The following is a 21,943-nucleotide window of genomic DNA, read 5'->3' on the forward strand; positions in this document are numbered from 1 at the left end:
ATAAAAGCCATAAAAGTTTTAAGTAATACGATACGTACACATGAGTTTCAAGGTTTTATTTGTAAACATCTTTTACATTCAATCATAAAGTTTGGCTTTGTTTTTAGTCCCCTAGCTAAAATCAAGGGAAACCAACTGCCTTTCGAAAAAACCATTGCTGCATCGTGCCTCTGTGTGTAATTTTATCTCCATATAAAATGACCTGTTTTGTGAAGGCCTCAGTTGGACAACACTGATGAAGAAGCAGCATCTTGAAGACCAAGGAGCACAGCAGAGAGGGCAGGGAAGCTGTGGAGAAGTTTACAGCAGAGTTATGATATAAATGGACATCCCCAGCTCTGAACACCTCGTTGAGCACCGTGCAATCCATCATTTGAAGATGGACAACCAAAAAAAAAGATATGGACATCCACCTAAAATGGTTCAGAGTAACAGCCGCAAACAACCATGGTAACTCTGGAAGAGCTGCATAGATCAGCAACTTAGGTGGAGAATCTGTTGACAGGACAGAAATCTGGCCTTGATGGAAAGTGGGAATAAGAACGTCATTGTTGAAAGAAAGGCATAAGAATTCCTGTTTGCCTATCTGCAATCTGTTAGAATTAATAACCCTTATAAAATAATATATTAGAACAAGACTTTAAAGCAATAGTGTTTTGTATCATCTTCAGTGAGACTTGGAAGATTGCAAATAGCTTAATGTTAAGAATAAATGCATCTAGACAGGTGGAAATACTTGGTCTCTGTCTCTATGAAACTTTGACTGATGCATGTTATCGCTCTATGTCTGTGTTTCCTCCAGTGCGCTGATGGAGAGTCTGATCACTCCTCTCCAGGATAAGATTGAAGACTGGAAGAAGACAGCCAACCAGCTGGATAAGGATCATGCCAAAGGTAAAGCATGAATCCCAGGTGAAGGTGTCCATGGACCCCAAAGATCCTAGTTTTGATCCAGGACGTTTAAGAAAACAAGGTTCTATTGGATTGTTTGGCTCAAGTCATTCTTGGATGATGCTTTCATACAATTATTTTTGTCAGTTTCTTTAGACAAACCTGTCATTCTTTGGAAGAGGGACAATCCGACACAGCCACTCCGATTATAACAAACAGCTCAGATTATAACAAACAACAAGATAAGTTAACATAATGCTTGAATGGGTTCATAGCCACCTGGTGAGATTTTAACATAGAGCTGCATAATTGAGTAGATGCATAGAACAAATGAGTGCGAATAAAAGCAAAACTGAGGAGATTATTTTTGGACCATAGGAGGAGCGATCAGGAGTAGGCACACGTCTTCAGTTATTACAGCTAGTGACCACCGAGCAGGCCTGAGATCTTTTTAGCCTTGTGGTGATGGACTCAGACCTGAACCTTCAAAGGCAATCTAAAGACAATCAAAAAGTTGGCCTTCTAACACCAAAAGAACATTTCCAGGATTAAGGAACTAATGTCACAGCAGGAGCTTGAAAAACGAATCAATTCTTTACATGAATTGATTACTGCAGCGGAGTCTTCATAGGTCTACCTAAAAAGTCGATCAGACAGCGTTCACATTTTATGCTCAATTTATGTGGATTTGAGAAAACTGCAAAAAGGCTGCAACCCTGAGTTCTTTTACATCAATGTTAAAAAGCTGTTTGTTTGAATGCTGCCTTTGATCTATTTAAACTATAAACTGAAACAGTTTCAGTCTGTAGTCCAAACTTTCCATGCTTGCCTCTGTTATGCCACTGCAATAAACGTTTTATTAGTTTTCTTATATTATTACCATGTAAAGCACTTTGAATTGTTTTGTTGCTCAAAATGTGCTGTACAAAGGACTTTTTAGAGTGCCCTGCAGCTTTATACACAGCAGCTGAACCTCTTTAGGTGAAGATGTTGCTGATACCATAAGTTGCCCAAGCGGTAATTTTGTTTGCTCATCACATCTTTGTTTTTACATGGTTTTATGAGAACACAGACAACCAGAGAACACAAACAACCCCACCCCCCCAAAAAGTATGCAAAGTAATTTTTTTTAAATAGAAAATTAGTCAAATTATTGTGATTAGTCAGTATTTCCAAAGTTGATTTTTTTCTTACCTCTCCCTAACCATTTCTGTTTATTTTTTTATGGAATGGCCGTATTTTGAGTCTTCTGATGTGTGAGTGTTTAGTGTGTTTCATACAGTGATGCTTTGCCTTTAAAGCAGTGAAAAGGTGGATCAGTTCCTGGAATCAGTTCTGCTAAAGTTAACATGAACTTCAAGGAAGTATAATTTCACCCAGAGGCTTTACATTCCTCCGTAAGAGCATCTCTGTTCCTCTTCCTTCAAGAGTACAAGAGGTCACGCCACGAGATCAAAAAGAAGTCATCCGACACCATGAAGCTGCAGAAGAAGGCTCGTAAAGGTAACCGTCACCAAGCGGGCACTACAGCTCTTGTCTCAGTCACTGCTCACAGTATTCATGTTAATGGGTAACCTCTGTGTTGTGGTTGCATAGGCATTTGGAAATCAGTTTTTTTCCCCCACTAATGCTTTTTGAGGGATCTCCCCACTAAAAAGTGGTTGAGAGACCCCTTGCCTAAAAATTAATAAATTATTGTAATTATATTATTATTGGATCAGTTTTGACATTTTAGCAACAATCTTTTGCTAGACTACAAACCTTCCATCTGAAGTGATTCTGAGTTTGAATGAAATGAATAGTTGGTTTATACTGCCATCTACTGACAGTTGTTTGTAATGCACCTTTCAGGATGTGACCTACAGTAATTCCTCAGTGAAGTACCAACATCAGTGGGTGCCAAACAGATAAATAAAATACAAAATGTCTGTGGACTGCATATTAAAATGTATATTTACTCTAAATACATGCAGTCTGTATGCATAATAAATTCCTGGAGACAGCATGCATAATAGTACATTGTAGTATATTTCTGTAAAAATAATATTTTTGTAAAACATTGCTGCCCTATAGAATTATTATTTGTATTCCTACTACTACTACTACTACTACTACTACTACTACTAATAATAATAATAATGTATATATTTTTATTGGTTCTTATAAGTATGACAAGAAACAAGGTGTGTACAATTTTAATGCTGTGAATCAGAGGTCTCCAATTTATGGCCCTGGTAACATTTGTAACCCCTGATTTTGTGTGGCCCCTGCCCACAATTCAAAAATAGTTCAAATTTGGTGAAAAGTTCTAAGCAAGCAGTACAAACAACAAATAGTACCATGTTACAAAGGAAGAAAAGAAGAAAAGACCCTGAAGCTTAGCATTGCAGTGAAATTGTTTGAAGGTATATTAGCTCCCAGCTTTAAACTTTACAGCAGAGAAACACAGCAAGCAGAGGAGCCTTAATTCTGAGAGAGACCGGTAAATCCGGTAAGAAGTGGTAAATCTTTTAAGTTCCATTTGGCAGGAATTTTAGTTTTTCATTTGCTTTGGACAAAATAATAGTCGACTATTCACTCAGAAGTTAAGACACTAGTTCAACTAATTTGGATTTTAAATCTTTTCTAAAGTTATCAGCAGCAGAAACCACGGCTATGCACAAGTAAAGAAGATCTACGTACTGGGCTTTAGTGTGTGAAGTGATTGTGAAACAGTGCTTTGCGGTCGTACGTGAGCCATGACGCAGCAGAAGCATGGTGATATCATTGGTTCTGGACTCATTTTTGGTTGCTGCTGTGTTATTTTTTTGCTCTAACCTGCGGCAACGTGGCTGTCTTGTGATGGCTTATTTGTACTAACCTTAACGATAAGTTCTGCTATTTATGCTCTCTCCCCTCCTCTCTCTCTCTGTCTCCCCTTTTCTCTTTTTTTCCCCTCCAATTTTGCTTCTGTTTTGCTGTCCTCCTCCCGCTCTCTCCTGCCACCGTCTCTGTGTCTCTCCGTCCCTGTGGCATTTGTCTCCCTGTAATAGAGATGCAGGGTAAGTATCGGCCTGTCTCTTAGTTATCCTGCCTGTTTTTCTTTGACCCACGTGAGAGCAGTTTTGATGTGTTTTTGTGCTGCTGTAGGTGAGCAATGAAACAAGCTATTAGACCTCAAAAGGGATGGAATAACCCTTCCATCTAAAACTCAGAGAATAGTTTGCAGTATTTAATTAACACTCTGCGGTCATTTTGTCTAATTCTAATCGCTAATGCAACCACTTTAAAGACACATTTAAACTCTCTTGCCTACAAAAGAAAGCCTCAGGATTTAGGTAAAAGAAAGGTTGCCATGAAGCTGATCAAATTTAAAATCTTACCTTTTAATTGAACACCTAGCCTCATGTTCTGTCTTTCATGCCCTCAAACATCATAGGAATTTTCTTAACTTGATGTCTTGACTCCACAGGCAGACAAGTGTTGTTTATGTAAATAATCTAATTTGCAAGGAGCTGACAGGTCTGAACCTGGACCAAAGGACATCAGTAATGACATGACAAGTTGAGGAATAGTGTTCCGTGCAGTAGTGTTGCTGGAGCATCCCAAAGCCCATCTAGCAGTGAGTGAAGGGCACCAAACCCATACAGCGCCCTCTAGAAGCAGTCTGAGTGTAATGATACTATGTCCCAGTGTAATGTGTCACTATAATCAATGGATCCTGGGACACAAATAAAATACCACACTACATTCCAGCAGTACTACATGGTCTACATGTCTCGTTCTGGATAAGACTTTATCTCCCGTTTTTCAAGACAAAAACATGTTTTGGTCTAAGTGACAGGCAAGCTTAGTATGGGGTTAACTAGGTTTAGGAAGCTGGTGTAATGTTCTGACGACATATTTATCATTCATTCCTAACTATCTGAACTGAAACATGTAGTTAAGTCATGTGTTGGACTTTATTTAGTTGTGTAGTTAGGTTTATTGCTTTTAACATTTGCCACAATGGTGGATGTTTGAGGGACCCAAATGCAGGAGCGGGAATATAGGTTATGATGAAGAACCCGAGGGAGTATATATATATATATATATTATATATATATATATATATATATATATATATATATATATATATATATATATATATATATTATATATATATATATATATATCTATATATATATATATATCTATATATATATATATATATATTATATATATATAGATAGATAGATAGAGAAAACAGACAGAGTAAACCCAGACTCTAGATCAAAATAAGTTATGTGCACAGCCCGTAATGCAGTTTGCAAGCTGTGCAGACAAATATAGGCAGTGATCTGTAACTCATGGCCGTTTGTTGGCATTACTGCCGACAAAATAGTAAACAGCTGACAAAAAAACAGGCATCAAGGGCAGATGCTACTCCGATACTAGGAATTTGAAAAAGCCTTGATGGATCTGATCCTTGGTATGGGCTTCACACAACCCTACTGGTGCTTTCACTGTCAGACTCCCTTGTAACTGCCTATAACGCTAAACTCTCAGAGGATTACAGTGTTTGACAGCGTTGAAATCAAACAGTCTGGATAAAGATTAATTTTGCCACAGCGACGCATCTTAAAACAGTTTACCATGTATTTATATTATTTGAACATTATAATTCCCCGAATAGTTGCACAATTCAAGGAAACTATACTGCAAACTCTGTTGTAAGAAAAAAATTTTTTGTTTCACATATATGTGCTGGAGGTCATGTAGGCTTTGAGGCACAAACAAATAAGCAGGGGGTTATTTTCTTCAAACATACAGCTAACTAGGGGAAACTATATTCTGATGGATTTTGCACTGACATTAACTACCATTAGTCAACAGAAAAGTAAGTCTTGTTGAGAGAATCAAGCATAACCATGCAGGCAAAAAGTAACAGCACTGAAAATAGATAGGTGCAGTCCCCAGCATGTGTCCTCCAGGCCACCGTACTGTAAGGTTCAGCAGACAATATTATGATGTACCACATCACATCTGTATTTTAGCTCAGCTGATGAACAAAAATAATGTTGGTTAGTGTGCCGTGTGTTTATCTGAGGTGTCCTCTCACACACTTTGATGTCACTGCAGTCCCTGAACAACTTTCCTCAAAGTTTTGGTCCCCTAATTCAGTCTAGTACAGTCTATAGAAGCTAGTCTTTGTTGAGTTTCACTTGCATTGATGCATGATGTAATTTAACTTGCTCCTTGACTCCTGCATGACTTCTGTTGCTTGTTATTAGAGCTTTGCAGTGACACTGCAGACTTTCTGCTGTCATGCTGCCACTCCTCTCCAACCTTCTCTTTCATTGGGTCCCTGATAGTACTGACATCTTCACTGAATTTTCTTTCATGCTGTAAGACTACAAAGATTCATTTCATGTCTCGCTCTCTATGCATTACATCTCACATGTTTTATCTACAGGCCAGCAGATAGCATTCAGATATTCTGTTTTGTTTCCATCACTGTGCAATCGCAGTGTCAGTGTTTTGGCTCTATACCAGTATATGTTGGACAGGGGATGACACGGTAACACATTAGAGTACATTCACCTACACTTTTAGCTTTTTACATATATATTTTATTATTAGAGTATAAAAAGACAGGAACCCGTAAAGTGCCTTGCAAAGTATTCATACCATCTACATTTTAATTTTAACACGTGACAACCACATATTTAAGAAGTTTAAAGCAGAGTTGGGTTATAAAGCAAAAATCCAAAGCTTCAAACCTTTTACAGAGTTCCACTAAATCCAGTTTCCTTAAAAGGAAAAGAGGCTGGCACATCTACAAACCTACCAAGATGCAGTTGTCCGCCTAACTTGACAGGCAGGAAAAGAGAAATAATGACTAGAGAAGCTAGTCTATGGAGTAGAACATTAGTCTGCAGATGTTTAAAAAAACGAAACCATTTCTTACCTCATCTCTTTTTGATGCCAGGGCGAGGAGATCTGCAGCCCCAGCTCGACAGCGCCATGCAGGATGTGACCGACCTGTGTCTGTTGATGGAGGAGACGGAAAAGCAGGCGGTGCGCCGCGCTCTGGTGGAGGAGAGAGGGCGCTTCTGCACCTTCATCGGCTTCCTTCAACCTGTTGTGGTGAGGAGCAAGCCCAGCCACCGGGCTCTGATTGACTGTTCAAGTGTTTTATGTGGTGGCCTGGTTTAAAACAACGGCCGTGATCAGCAATATCAAGGTAGTTCAGATGGTGTCCTTTTGTGATTTACGTCTGTTCCTTCATTCCAGGCCTGAAATTTATTTAAAACCAGAAATTTACACATTCAAACTATATTTGGTACAAAAGCAGCATGCATACTGTACTTACTATGAGGAGAAAAAAATGGAAAAAAATCTCCTGCTTGTTTAAAAAAATCTTAGGAAATTGTTGCAAACATGGAAATAAAGCAAAAAAAGCGCTGTTTCTTAAAGAAAGGCAGGAAGGAACTGGCAAATGCAAGTTGAAGTTGGAAGTTTGTGATCTCTCATCTCTCGAACGGGACTGCATCAAGAACCCCCCTACTCACATCTGTCTGAACCAGGATATGACCCTATGCAGCATCATATCCCTGACTCCAGCGTTCCTCTGCCAGGCTTTCTTACCATACAAGCAGACAGGAGGGGCAGGAACAAAGGTGGAGGATGTGCGGTGCTTGTAAACAACAGATGGTGTCATCCAGGACATGTCCTTGTGAAGTTTGGTCTCTGCAGCCCGGATATTAAAGTGTTAACAGAGAATTTCCATCCATATTATTTACCCAGAGTTCACCATTGTTATTTTGGCGACAGTTTATGTTCCACCACCAGCTGTTACCAACTCCAGTTTTCAGGAGAAAGAGGAATAGTACCAACACTATTACTATACCGTGAGAAGAAGTGGAGAAGTATAAATACCTCTGTATTCACCCGGACAACAGACTGGACTGTGCAACTGTGAAACTGTCTACAAGAAGGGACAGAGCAGACTGTGCTTCCTGCGGAAGCTCAGGTCCTTCGGGGTTTGCAGAAGATCTTCAAGAAGTCTGTTGTGGAGAACATGAACTCCTTTGCCATCATCTATTGGGGTAGTAGCAACAGAGCAACTGAGTTAAAGAAGCTCAGCAAGTCTATGAAAAAGGCCGGCTCTGTTCTGGGGACCCTTCTAGAACTTCTGGAGATGACTGTGCAAAGAAGGATTGTTCATAGAATGTTCATTTTATTCAGAGACTGTTCCAGATCTGCTGTAAGACAGACCGCAATAGGAGATCCTTACTGGCTGCAGCCATCAGTATCCACAACAACTCTGTGAAGAAACTCCTATGAGTTAACAGCAGTTAATTTCTCTTTGGGATTAATAAAGTATTTTTGAATTGATCTTGTAACCAGTCACTTTTTTTTATTTGTGAGGACAGGAATGGAGGTGTCCAAACACTATTCGCTGTCAGACCACTCCCGCTCTATGACTGTTTGCATTTAGTTTTCCCCACGGCATGCTGTTTGGCCCTAAAAACTCTCGTCCACCTAAAGCCGGGCGTACACTGGACGAGTTTTTCCCCTTTTCGGGCCGATTCTTCAGTCGTGCGAGCATTTTTTGAATCGGGCCGAATTTCAGCTTGATCGTAGAGGGGGGGAGGAGGGGGGACTGGCTTCTCACGACTACCTCCTGACCAGGAATCGGACGATCGTGAAAATCAAACATGTTTGAAATTCAGTTGGCTGTCGTGAGGTTTTCGTGAGCGCATCCTGCTGTTCAAGCAGAGCTACGAGGGGGCGCCCTCCTCTCCTCTCCGTCCCCACCAGCGGAGGGAGGGAAGCGGGCGTCCCTGAAGCAACCTCCGGCCGGTGTTGGGGAGGGCGAGCCGTCCGGTCCGCGCAACGCGCTGGCCGCCTGTTTCGGCACTCCTCCGCTTGCTGGGGGGGGGGGGGGGGTGCGGGCCAGGCGACCTGCCGTGCCGCGCGGCCGCCGGTGCGTCTCGTCCCTCCTCTCTCCCCTCCGTTCCCCCGACGCCCGGTGCCTCCTGCGGGCCTCACCAGAGCTGGGCTCGAACCCCTGCTCTGGGTCCCTGTCACCCACCGTCGCTCGCCTGCCTCTGTCACCACAGCGAGCGGTCCCAGAGGGGGCACGACGTACAGTGTGAGCAGTCTGGTCTCGTCCGAGCGTCGCGCCGCACAGATCGTGAGCGGTGAACTTTTTAAACCCCGCGGTTCCGTCGCACAGTTTGAGATGTATATAAGTACCACGACTGAAAAACTCGTACAGTGTACGCCCGGCTTTAATGCGACATGTGGCGGATGACAGTGGAGTCAAAATACTGAAACTCTCTTTGAGTCAGAGCCAGAGTAGAAAAAACAACCCCCCGCTACGTGTAATTAAAGTAGATGAAGTTCTGTTTGGGGAGAGCAGGTATTTATTTCTCTAAATTAGTTTCTCTAGACTTAGTTTTCATTTTTAATTGGTTTTATTGTTTCTTTTAAGTGTTTTCATGCGTTATCTTTTTATTTATTTTTTTAATTTTTAATGGATGTGTTTTAGCTTGTAGGAATGTACAGCACTTTGTTTCAGCTGTTGGCTGTTTTTAATTTTATTTATTTATTTGACAGGGACCGTGTACAATACTTAGCATTCCTGAAAACTCACCAGAATTAGCCAAAAGGCTATTTTTCTTCCATTGTCCCTGGACATGGTATGGTAATTAATGTGATCCATCAGAAATATCAGCAGAGAAATTTGTACCCAATGAGGGCAGATAAAAAGTGGAACCAAAACAGTAAAACTAGGCATTTATTTACCTGATGAACTTAATACTCCCAAGCAACACCTGCGGTCCCCTCTGTGGTCTGGTTGCTGATTCGCTGCTATCTGTCATTAAGTCTGCTATGAACTGTGTTGTTTCCTCTTCCCTCAGTTTTTTATTGTTGCTTCAGGTGGAGCCCACAATCCAAAAGTGAGACTGTTGTCGCTGGGTTCGCCGATATGTGCCCTATTTATCTATTTGAGTTCACAAAGTTCACCCACTTCTCCTTCAAAGAGGATCTTTGGAGAGAAAGCAAAGTTTCCAAAAAATAATGTTTTCAGCAATAATCAGTGACAGGGATCCAAACAGAAGCTACATCATCATCTACGTTTATATGAAACAACATGATCAGTTTGAGGGCTTGTCATAAAAAGACTCATATTTTGTTTTTCAAAGAGTTTATTGTCTTTAAACGCAATGGAATTCAGTTATAGAATTGAAACATTTATGGCCATAATTAGCTGTAATGTAACGTTCACTCCTGTGATTGCAATGTTAATGCTGAAAAACACTGATTTTAGAGGAACAACAATAAGTGAAGGTGCAGAATTTAAAACGGTGTTCTTCAAGCACTAAATCAAATATAAAATAAGAGGGTTGGTGTGTCTGGACTGTTCTGCCAGTAGTCCTGATCCGTCCTGATTGGAAAATGTGTGCAGATGAATGAGAATGAATGAGAATGCAAAGACGGCAGCCCTACTGGATGCACACCTGAAGCAAGAGGGCTTCAGAAGACATGTACATAAGTGTAGGCTTTATAGCAAAACTATGAACTGGATATTGTTTTGGATTACTGGATATTAGTATTACCACTTTAAAAAGCAGATTGACATTTATAACTAAAAAGCATATTGTGAAAAAGTTCAATATTATGTCACTTATTTCAGGAAGTGAAGCCTTTAATAGAGCAAAATACATCAAGTGTTTCTTTCTGGCAATGTTTTATGTTCATGGCCTAAAGATAATGAAAACCAAAAATTCAATGTCTCAAAATAATGTATTGAGCTGTACTGGTAAATCTCACCATGACTTAATTGCGAAGGTGAAAAACAGGCTGTTCAGCTGAGCGTTGCACTTCTTGTTTGTGTCTTGTTGATCAGAACGGAGAGCTGGCAATGCTGGGAGAGATCACCCACCTCCAGGCCATCATCGATGACCTCACTGTGCTGACAACGGATCCCCACAAACTGCCCCCCGCCAGTGAACAGGTGAACAGCAGGAACACCTGGCTATGAATCTGGACGTAGAAAAGCAGTAACGAGCAGGCTAACTTTGGCACGGTCGTGGCTTTCTTGCAGGTGATCAAAGACCTGAAAGGGTCGGATTACAGCTGGTCCTATCAGACCCCTCCATCGTCCCCGAGCAGCTCTGGCTCACGGAAAAGCAGCATGTGCAGGTGCAAACACACGCAAACACACGTGTGCACACAAGACAACGATTCCGCCTGTGGCTGTTTTGCAATGCTTTATACAGCACTCTGAGTTTGGAAAGAGGAGCCTCCCTGGATGTTGTTGTCTCCCTTGCACAGTCTGTCTGTCAAGCCATCTTTATTGTTTGTGCATTCATCCCCGGTTTGTTAGAATTCCCACGTTCCCGCAGGTTAAAGCAGTAAAACAGCAGAAAACTGTCGATTATTGAACGAATGTCTAATTTTATATGTAAGTAGAGCAGCGATTATCTCAGAGTTCTTTGCCATGAGGTGACATGTTGAACTTCCAGAGACTAGTATGAGAGGGCGTGAGAGCAATAACACCAGATTTAACACATCCGCTTTCCAATCACACCTGCCACTGCAAAAATGGGACTAAAAATAAGTTTTCTTGAATTGAGTGTGTTTGTCCTTGATTTGAGCAGGTAAATAAGGTGATTTGCCAATGGAATATTGCCAATGGAATAAGATTAATGTACTTAAAACAGGAAACAACTCATCTCCATCATCTTATTTTAAGTGCAGTATATCTAATTATCTTATTTTAGGTCAAAACACTCGTTCCATTGACCAATCATTATCCATCTTATCTATCATTATCTTATCTACCTTCTCAATTCAAGGACAAATACACTAATTTCAAGAAAAGGTTGCCTATGTATTAGTTAAATTTTTGTAGTGGATCTTGTAACACTAATGGGTCACATGACATCAGGGAGAGGTTTAGACACCAATGGCTGTGTGTTGAGTCATTTTGAAGGGACTGCTAATTTATACTATAATATAAGCTGCACACTAAATACATTTGATAAAAGTGTTATATCTTTAACGTTGTCCCAAGAGAAGATAGAACAAAATACTTGCCAAGTTGTGAGGGAGATATTGTATGTAACAGACCTAAATGCGAACTATAAGAAATCCATCCAAATGTATGCAACACTTTTCAGATTGTTTATTAAATGACAAAATCGTCAGTTTGAGGGGTGTGAATACTTCTACAATACACTGCATCATATGCCCCGCAAAGCAGAGAAGGATTCCTGAACTTTTTCTCCCTGACAGCAATATTCCCTCAGTATGTGTGTATGTGTCACATCCAGTGTCTCAGCCTCTACATGTGCAGAACACACATTCGCACCCTTCCACCTGCAGTGTTTCTTTATTCCCTGAATCTTCCTGAGTTTACACACTCTCTGTTTACTCCACCCCTCCCCTCTACTCCCCCCCCCCTCCCTACCACCCCACCACCAATTCCTTCTCCACACACAACCACCCTTCTCTGCGCTCCTTCCACGTCCTGGCTTGTCTTTCCTCTGTCTTGTACCTCGCTTGTGATTTGCCCTCTTTCGCTCCTGCCGGACGCTGCTTATCTGATTCCCTTTCCTCTCTGGGGAATCGGCTTCTGACTGTGACTGTTGTGTGACTTTGCACTAACCCGACAAACCCACAACCACTCCTGGACTCATTCCCTCCAACCAATCACAAACGCTCGCCTCACCTCCTCCACTTCTTCATCCGCCCTCTCAAACATTAACCGACAACTCATGCCTTACACGTTTTGTTCCAACCGCTTTTTTACCTCCACCACATTCCTCTAATCATAACTACTTTCTCCACCTGTCATTCCTGACACCTTCATCGCTCTGCCCTTCCCCCCTGCTCCTCTTCACGTCTCTCTCCCCAAACCTTCACCCATGCAGCAGTGTCAACAGCGCCCACAGCAGTGCCTCCCGTTCGTCAGGGGGAGGCGTAGGTGTGGGTAGTAGTGGAGGAGGCTCCCAGCCACACTCACCCTCCTCCTCCTCCTCCTCCTCCTATCGCTACCGCAGCAGCATGCCGCAGCAGCCTCCGCCACCAGGGGGCATCGCAGCCCACCGCCTCAGCAGCGTCTCCTCCCACGATTCAGGCTTTGTGTCCCAGGATGCAAACATCTATTCCAAGCCTCCCTCGCCAATGCCCTCAGACATCACCAGTCAGGTAGGAAATTCTGGTGCACGTCACCAACAAAAGTCGCCACTAATGGTCTGATGTCAGTCCCACTTCATACACATGCAGGCTAGAGTAAATTAGTTTGCAAGGTGTTAGGACATCTAGGAGCAATTACGGATTCTATTTCCTTCATGAATCTTGGAATAATCACCTTATCAAATTAGATTTTGCTCATGTTAAGGAACAAAGACATACTAAAATATAAAATTTCACACATAACAGTACATACACAATATATATATATATATATATATATATATATATATATGGTGCTGGTGAGAAGTTTACACCCCCCACTTTGGGGCGTTGAATTTTTCTTTTGAGTGGACTGATTATGCAACAAATAACTTCCGGGGTCTTTAGGGACTTGATGTTCATGCACAAGTTTAAACTGTGTTTCTACTCCACACGGAGTGGAAATTATGCATAAAGGCTCAAATATTAACATACTCCAACACTGGTAGTTCAATAAATGTCGTCGAGCACGTTGTGGAGGAATCACTCAGAAATATTACTAGTGGGAATATTTGACCACTTAACATTGTCAGTGGTGTTAAGGAAACTTAACGTCAGCTTTCTTCATCTTTCCACAACCAGTGTCCATGTGTTTATAGAACATTGCCTTGTTTGAACAATCAATCACGACCAAGCTGATTGGTACAGCAAAAAAGCACCACAACATGATGCTACCACCACTGTTTGACAGCTTGTACATTGGTCTTAGGTCTGGAAGTCTCACATTGACTCCTCCAGACAGTGTGACCAAATAGCTTATTATTTGTCAGTTCACAACCAGGGAAAATAACTGATTCAAATTAGCACAATTTCTGGTAAGAAAAGGGAACCGATATCCAACCAGAGTTATTCTAGGTCCTTGTTCACAGCTACAGAATGTTTGTGCTTTCTCTGCAACTTGGTAATGGATATTTATCCAAATATACGTAAGTTGAGGTCTGACTGTCTGTCTTATAGATATTGAGCTATGTTGACAGTGCCATGCAGGAGCTGTGGTTGTCTATTAAACTATTTAGTTGATAAGAAAAGAGAAGAGAAGTAACAGTAAATTATGCTTCTGTATCATCAGTCAACCAAAAAAAGAACAGTTTAAATGTATAACTATGATCCATATATTAATATCATATCCATGCCCATATTAAATGTATGTTAAGGCTTATCTCTGCCACTGTAGGTTCCAAAGAAAGATGAACTAACTAAGAATTCCTTTTTATTCTTGCTGTAGAAGTCCTCCAGCTCTGCATCATCAGAGGCTTCAGAAACGTGCCAGTCAGTCAGTGAATGCAGCTCCCCCACCACTGTAAGTATTGCACCACTGTGCAGTGTACTATTGTTCTCAATATAACATGCAAACCAAAGAAAAACGTCAAGGTATTTCGAGACTGAAACAAAGAACCAAAGCAAACGCATTCTGTTAGTCATTGAATGTAGTTATGGATCATACAAAAGCAGACTTGTACAGCTGAATCTGTCAGTTCATTCTCCCACCTGAGCTGTGAAGATATGCAGCTCCTCCAGAGATAGCGTTGGTGGCCTCAATGAATAATGGTGAAGAGGTCCAAGGAGTTTTTACACTTTTGCGAGGTACTTTATATTTATAAAGAAAATGTGTTGTGACGTTACGTTTCTTCTGTATGCAGACTTATTCCTTTGGGCTTTTCAGAAATCCGTCTGACCGTTTTGAAAATAAACTTTTTTCAACTCATTACTTTTCCTTTCTCGGCTAAAATATCTCCCATTAATTCACATCCCCGTTTCCTGAAGAACAAAACCAGATTGTTAGCGCTAAAACAACTGGGATAATTGTGGCTATTAAAGTTGCTGTCAGAGCGAAGCAGTGCATGCTGGTAAAATGGCCCCGTTTCACTCGCAGTGGTGGCAGGGATTTAGTAAGAGTTTCATTGTCATCTGAAATCAGCTGGAGGCAGAGCTCTGAAAGGTAACACAAACCTGACACTAGAGTTCCCCAGAGCTTAATGGGTTCTCCTGCAGAGATTTTTTTTTTTAGAATAGTAGGAAAATGCGCCTCAGGCGTAAGTGCTGGGTTGAAATTAATGTAATATCTTTTCCTTTCCAAATGCTTTTGCTGTTTTGCAGGCACATGTTATAAAACCAACGTCTGTGCTAACAGCTACACATAAATTGGTTATATATTGTTGCTTGGGCTTGTGGTAAAATCCCCACATAAATCACCTTAAAATCCATATTGCACCATATTTTATGTTTTAGAGCTCACCTGCTTTCTTTTTAGATCATATTCTTTTCAGAAAAAGACAATTATACTGATGATTTACTGGTGCAAAGAAAGAAATTCTGCCAAGATGTGAAACAGCAGCTGTCTTTACAACAGTTTGCCTCCATGACAGGTTTCATCTATGATCCCTCTCTAATTTGACCGACAAACAGGATTGTTTGCTCTCCTTCCTGGTTGCCGTGCAAAAAAATCTTGCACAAACACTGGGGGAGTTGCAAAACAATCATGCAAACTTTAGATCTCTTTTTACATCAGATGTCGGAAATCCTCCTGTTTAAATGATGAGGAGATCATCAGCAGGGACGTTATCCGTCTGGACACATATGATGCTTGATGGAATAAAGAACCCAAACAAAGAAATGTGACTCTTTATGCCCGTGAAATTTCTCAGATCAATTTCAGCATTTCGTCTTTCTGCATCCAGAACAAACAGCATTGGTTATCCGTCTCAAAACCTTCATGCAGATCTGACACATGATTGAGCTGTAAAATGGCTTTCATCTGTTCTGGTCTACTTATATTCCTCTTGGCTCTTGAACTGCACAAAATAAATATCTAAATCACAGAAACATCAATGCACATTTCAAAGTTGGGATGAATGATGCCGTTGTAGCCTTTCACCTTGAGCTAAAAAAAAAAGAACAACCATCTGGATTTCCCTGTGAATGGAACTCCATCAACGTCACTCAACCCAGTCAAGCAAAAAAAGTGCTCACAGAAGAGCAAGGACCAGAACCAAACTTCAATGCAGAGTGGATAACAACAAACATTCACAAAATAAAAGCAGATCATGTCTGTAAAGACCGATTCATAGAAGAGAGCTGCTTCTGATGGACGTTAACACAATAAGCATTAGGGATCAGTCATTGAACCTGTTTTCATTGAAAAACATTGTCATGTAAACAGCATCTCAGAAAGATTACAGAGCACATCACGCTGATTCTAATGTTCATAGCAGAACATTGAAGTAACACAGAGTAGGTTTCTGTCGTTTCTTCCATGAGCGGTCGCAATGAATTTGACTGATCAGTGTATGAAATGTAGAGATCTGTAAAGCTACACAATTCTCACTTTACATTTAGCCAAAACTAAATTAGTTGCCAATGTTTTTCTTTCTAGTGTTTCCAAACTAGAGAACCTGCTTAAATGTGTGACCTATGCCTTTGCACAATTTGCCACACCTATTCATTGGAACATCACACTTTAATGCATGTTACTGGAATTTTATGTGATAGATCAACACAAAGTAATTTGTGCATAATTGTGCAGTGAAAGTAAAAGGATAGGTTGTTTTAAAAAATGTTTAACAACTTAAAGGCTGAAAACTGATAAAATTCTGAGTGTGCGATGTGTGTTTGTATTCAGCTTTCTTTATTCTAATATCACTGATTAAAATGCGGTGCAAGAAGCCTTCAAAAGTTAGCTAATTAGTAAATAATGTCCCCCTGTGCATAATTTAGTCTCAGTATAAATCCACCTGTTCTGTGCAGGTCTCAGTGGTCTGTTGGAAAACATTAGTGAACAAACGGCAGCAGGAAGACCAAGGTGCACAGTAGTCAGGTCGGGGATGAAGCTGTGGGGAAGATTAAGGCAGGGTTATAAAACAAAATCCCATGGCAAGACTGAAAACTACAAGCACATGAATGTGCACCTTAAACTGACTTGCTGTGCAAGGAGAGCATTCATTGGAGAAACAACCACGTGGTTCAGGGTAACTATGGAGTGGCAAGGCATGGTTAATAAGAGCAATATGATGTCCTACTGTATATACACTGCCAAAAGTGATAAAGGGGGAAGAGCAAACAGGCAGAACGAGGTGATCTGGCCAAATTTGACCAAAATGAAATTTTTGTTGCCAACATGCAAATACCTGTGGCAGAAAACCAGAGGTGGGGAATCTAGTTTCAGAAAGTAAGTGCAACGATTAGTTCCAACCCTTTGCTTTCCCAGACAGGGACTTAAATCACCTGGTTAAAGCTAGAGTCAGTGATTTTTCTGGAAATAGAAATAAGAAATGCAAGTCCCTTTTTGAATAACTGTGCATGTCCAAGATCATCTTACCTGCTCTTCCACTCTTCAGGGGTATCACGTGACAAAATCTCCCAAATCCACTCCCCACCTCTGCTGAAAACTCACACAGAATCTTGGGCACTTCATTCCCACCATGAATCATTGTGATGGCAGCATCATGCTGTTGGTATGCTTATCCTGTTTTTTTGGTTTGATTTTACAACAAGGAACACAGTACAGCCGACCCTAAACACTTCACTGAAACTCCTGGTGAATGGTTTAGATTAAAGCATAATCATGTGTTAAGGCCCCCCACATACTTATGCAGATTTCAGTCCACAGACGTCCGCATATACTTGATGTAGACTCCGTCGGACAGGTAAACGCAAAGCTCAGTTTTTGTCACACTATAAACTGCTCTGGGGAAGAAGTCTTCACATCGAACTTTATTGCATGTGACACCAAGCTGATACACAGAGCAGCTTCAAGCAGAGAGTCTGGAGGAGGCGCAGCATCACACCACTTCTCTGTGCCACACTGATAGGTGTGCGATGGGTGCGCTGCTCATCAAACATCAAACTATCCATTCCCCCACTTCTTCCCACTGGCAGCTAGTGTGGGAAATTTGTCAGAAGAAATGTAGGCAATTTATACACTTGACTATGAAGGCTAAAATGTTTGCGGACTGTCTGCATGGCTCACAGTACGCATACGAGTATGTGGAAGCCTTTGGAGTGGCCCAGTCAAAGTTTTCTGTCTTTATGGGCCAAGCTACTAGAGTAATTCTTCCATTTGTAAGTGCAGAAAAACCATGTATTGACTTTGGAGGGCTGGATACAAATGTGCTCCACACAGATTTCTATTTTTAAAATACAATGAAAACCATGTATTGTACACAAGGTAGCCGTGACAGAGAAATGTGAAATATAATCCCTTAAAATGATGCTTTGGGTTGCTTTAACACATCCCATCACCATCTAACATAGTCATACCATGTAAAGTAGCAGTTACTTATTAGGTTTTCTTGTACATTTGCTCTCCCCTAGTTTGCAAATAGGATCTTCTGATGATCTTTTTCTGCCTCCTGGATTCAGGCTTTTTGAGTGTCTGTGATTGCAGTTTTCATTCTCATATGCTCCCACAGCTGGCTGCCTCTCTGTGCCTGCCGCTTTTTCATTCTCCGATGACATGACCGTGTCTCTCATCCCGCAGTTTGGCTCGTCCTTCGCTACCTTCCGCCCTGCTCTCTCTCACCCTGGCTCCACCAGGCCTCTCTCTGTCATTCTTCCTGTTCCTGCGTCCCCACCCTATATCCGCCCCCCTGGATCCAGCTCCTCCTCTCCCACATCAAAGGTTCCCATGTGGAAGGTTTGTTGCCCATCCACTGCCCTTATTGTTCAGTTCCACCTTTTCCTCCTGTTTCAGTTGGAGTTGTTCTGCAGAGCTCAGATTACTTTATCATTTCCTTCACCTGATTTTGTCATCCATAAGCCCATTGCTTTGCTTCGCTAAAACATTCACCCTAGGCTGCTGTGTGTTCATGCATCCTTTTTTGTTTGCATCACCTGCCTCCCTGATTTTGTAACCGACTGGTGACTCAACAAAACCCAAGCAGGGTTTAAGTCACCATCATATGTGCTTTAAAAGCTCAGAAATGTCCAATGGCTTTCTACACACTCGCCAAGACTCAGCCCTGTTTTCTGCACTCAGGCAAAGGGTTTCAAACTGCTGGATAGAAGACAAGTCTCTTGTGCTAATTTTACCATCCAGCCACTATTTATTAATTCCCATCAACTCTTTAGGACTGGTCCAAAGCAGGTCAGTATGAGCAGCCTATGGCCGCTGCACCGGTTCAGAGGAGAAGGGATGCTGTGGATAGGCTGAGGGAGAGCGAGGGCTCGCCGGGCTCCCAGGGACACGCCGCAGCGTCACACCCAGAGGATGCGCAGAGGCCCCGGATGACACCAGCTACCATTGCTGCCAAGGTAATTCGCACCCTAACCCTAACTCTGACATGCAGACTGAGGAGGGCCGATTTGCAAGAGTGATCCAAACAACTAAAAAATAAATCCTTTAACTTGGGATGTAATGATCTGAAAACTTTGCAACATGATTGTTTTGTATAAATTGTTATCAGCATTATTGTGTGTTTTTTTTTTTAAATCTGATGAGGATGCGTAAAAATTTAAGACCTTGCTGAAGCTGTTCAACAAGTACCGGAGCTATTAGCATTAAGCCCCTATAAACTTATGTCACAAATATGCCTCAAAGCATCAAAGAGTCAATTTGGTTAATGTTTACTTAATGTCTATTGATGCATATTCAAAAGATTCTAGGGAATCTATCACATTGGACGCTCTAGTGGTCAGAGTGATAAACTATTAATCCCAAATTCACAAATTTGCATACTAAATACCTCAGTTTATATATTTTGAATGTGTTGTATTCAAACACTATCCCTCTCTACTTAATATCAGTTTCACCACAAAAACACAAATAATCCATTTTGTATATTAAATCAGGTCTGTTTTTTTTAGCACGACTCTTAATGAAATCACCTGTGCAAATAAGGCAAGTAATTAAATCAGTAGAAACAGCACCTTAACAAAATTAGCGTAGACATTTTTCAAGACAGTAATTCTAATGAAATAAGCAGGTCTACCATTATTTATCCTGCTATGTTCACACCGAACGCGAACAACACAAACTTTCCACGTTGTTCACCTGCCATTGGTCGCTTCACCACGTCATCAAATAGGAGGAGTTTTCGCCCGCTTGCCAGTTCCTGTTGTCTGTTCACCTCAACATGGTGGACTCCAATTTTACAAAGCGAGACATAGTGCTGAATTTAACGTGGGAAGCCAAACAATGGCATCCCTTAGTCCACCAGATCCTCCAGATCGTAGTTTGGCGTGTACTACCACCTACTCCAGGAGCTGCGGCTGAATGATAGTCGCTTCCAACGGTACTTTCATCTGTCCAGGACCCAGTGTGAGGACCTGCTGTCCCACATTAGTGGCTGGACACCAACTACAGGTGCTCTATCCCTGCTGTCCATCTGTCTTCGGTCAGTAAACCAATCTGTCCTCAATAGAAATACACTAACACATGTCGCAAGTTGACAGAAAAGTTCAGCATATTTAACTTGAGTGAAATTTTGCTTTGCTTTATTTAGTAATATAGTAATAATAGTAATATCATCTTTATTGTCATTGAAACATACATTACAACAAACTTTGTTCTCTGCTTTTAACCCGTCCCCTTGGGGAGCAGTGGGCTGCCATGTGCGGCGCCCAGAGCGCAATCAGGGGTTAAGGGTCTTGCTCAGGGACCCAGAGTGCAGGCTGTGGGGATCGAACTGGGTACTTGCATCCTTCTCTGAGTGCAAGACCGCTGCTCTAACCACTCGGCCACCATTTCCTCAATTCTGTTTGTATCTGCTGAGAAGCATCTGAGATGCTTCACTGAAAGGACAGTACAAAAACCAATTGGATCGCTCGAAACGCGTCCTTCACATCGCCGACTGTTGATTCGCTCCTGATGGCGCCTTTACATAGGGATAACATGTAAATCATTCGCTGCATTTGTGTTGTTCGTGTTCATTGGGAACGTAGCATTAGAAACTGGTGCAACAAAATTACTATTATATATTGTAAATACCTAGTCTACTCTGTATTACACTAACTCATTTGTAACTGCTTAATTTCTGTCTACAGTACAGATCAGTACTCACGGAGCAACTTGCATCCTTTGCAATGTCTGGCAATCGTCTTAGATGAAATAATGTCAGGGACAAATTACTATCTTCAATTTACTCAGTATTCTGAGTATTTTTAGGAGCAGAGAGGACACTGTATGCTTTCTTTCTACTTGAAGACATATTTTTTAAGTTAGAAGTACACTTTATTTCCCTTAAGGCGTTTATTTTGAGGATTTGTAGGAAGTCAGGTCTCAGGTGGCCTACAGTGTTGAGAGTTTTGAGAAACTCACCAAATTGCCCCCAAGTATAAACTAATGTGTTATTATTTTTGCAGTTGTGCAGCAGACAGTGGACTATAATGCTGACAGGCCACACAATCTGACAAGCTGCTAACAAGTCAAACAGACTAAACTGATCCTTTTGAGGGCTGCATCCATCTGGCTGAAAGTTAACTTACGCTCCCTTAGCTGCTAGGCTGCAGAAGGCAGATGGCTTCTCATGTCACTTTCCTGCATACAAACAACATTTTCCAAAAGCCTTTTTTACACAGTTATGAAGTCCAAAACAATTTACCACTCAGTGCTTCTTGATTATGAAAATATCCCTCTGTTTTTATCTGTGGAGAAACATTGCTTTGCATTTGCTTTGCTGAAAGGATGGTACAAAAAGCAATTTTTAGCATGGGTCCAGAAAGGTGCCATTACAGATTGATACAAATTTCACTATAAAATCAGTGTTTAGGCTTCAATCCTGTGTCAAGTGACTACGGGAATATCGTAATTGGCTTATCTCAGTACTGATGTGAAAATGTGTACCATGTTTAGTCAGAAAGAGTTGCGTCAGCTGAGTTATTCTTTTTATCTGTGTTTCCTAAC

General features: G+C 41.3%; 1 protein-coding gene across 7 annotated transcripts in view; it reads left to right on the forward strand.

Moving 5' to 3' along the window:
- mtss1lb (MTSS I-BAR domain containing 2b) overlaps positions 1 to 21,943 on the forward strand; it is an 83,836-nt gene that overhangs the window by 57,048 nt on the left and 4,845 nt on the right. Inside the window, exons 5-14 of one of the 7 annotated variants that reach the window (XM_021315984.2) lie at positions 803 to 894; positions 2,320 to 2,394; positions 3,924 to 3,932; positions 6,842 to 6,999; positions 10,772 to 10,879; positions 10,970 to 11,067; positions 12,801 to 13,077; positions 14,330 to 14,404; positions 18,581 to 18,736; positions 19,171 to 19,353. In XM_021315984.2, coding sequence (XP_021171659.2) covers positions 803 to 894; positions 2,320 to 2,394; positions 3,924 to 3,932; positions 6,842 to 6,999; positions 10,772 to 10,879; positions 10,970 to 11,067; positions 12,801 to 13,077; positions 14,330 to 14,404; positions 18,581 to 18,736; positions 19,171 to 19,353 — 1,231 coding nt within the window. The remainder of the gene's footprint in view (positions 1 to 802; positions 895 to 2,319; positions 2,395 to 3,923; positions 3,933 to 6,841; positions 7,000 to 10,771; positions 10,880 to 10,969; positions 11,068 to 12,800; positions 13,078 to 14,329; positions 14,405 to 18,580; positions 18,737 to 19,170; positions 19,354 to 21,943) is intronic. The other 6 variants (XM_021315987.2, XM_036136291.1, XM_021315986.2 and 3 more) reach the window with 6 other exon arrangements.

The sequence above is a fragment of the Fundulus heteroclitus genome, chromosome 4 (genome assembly GCF_011125445.2).
Source record: "Fundulus heteroclitus isolate FHET01 chromosome 4, MU-UCD_Fhet_4.1, whole genome shotgun sequence".
NCBI classification, from domain to species: Eukaryota; Metazoa; Chordata; class Actinopteri; order Cyprinodontiformes; family Fundulidae; genus Fundulus; species Fundulus heteroclitus.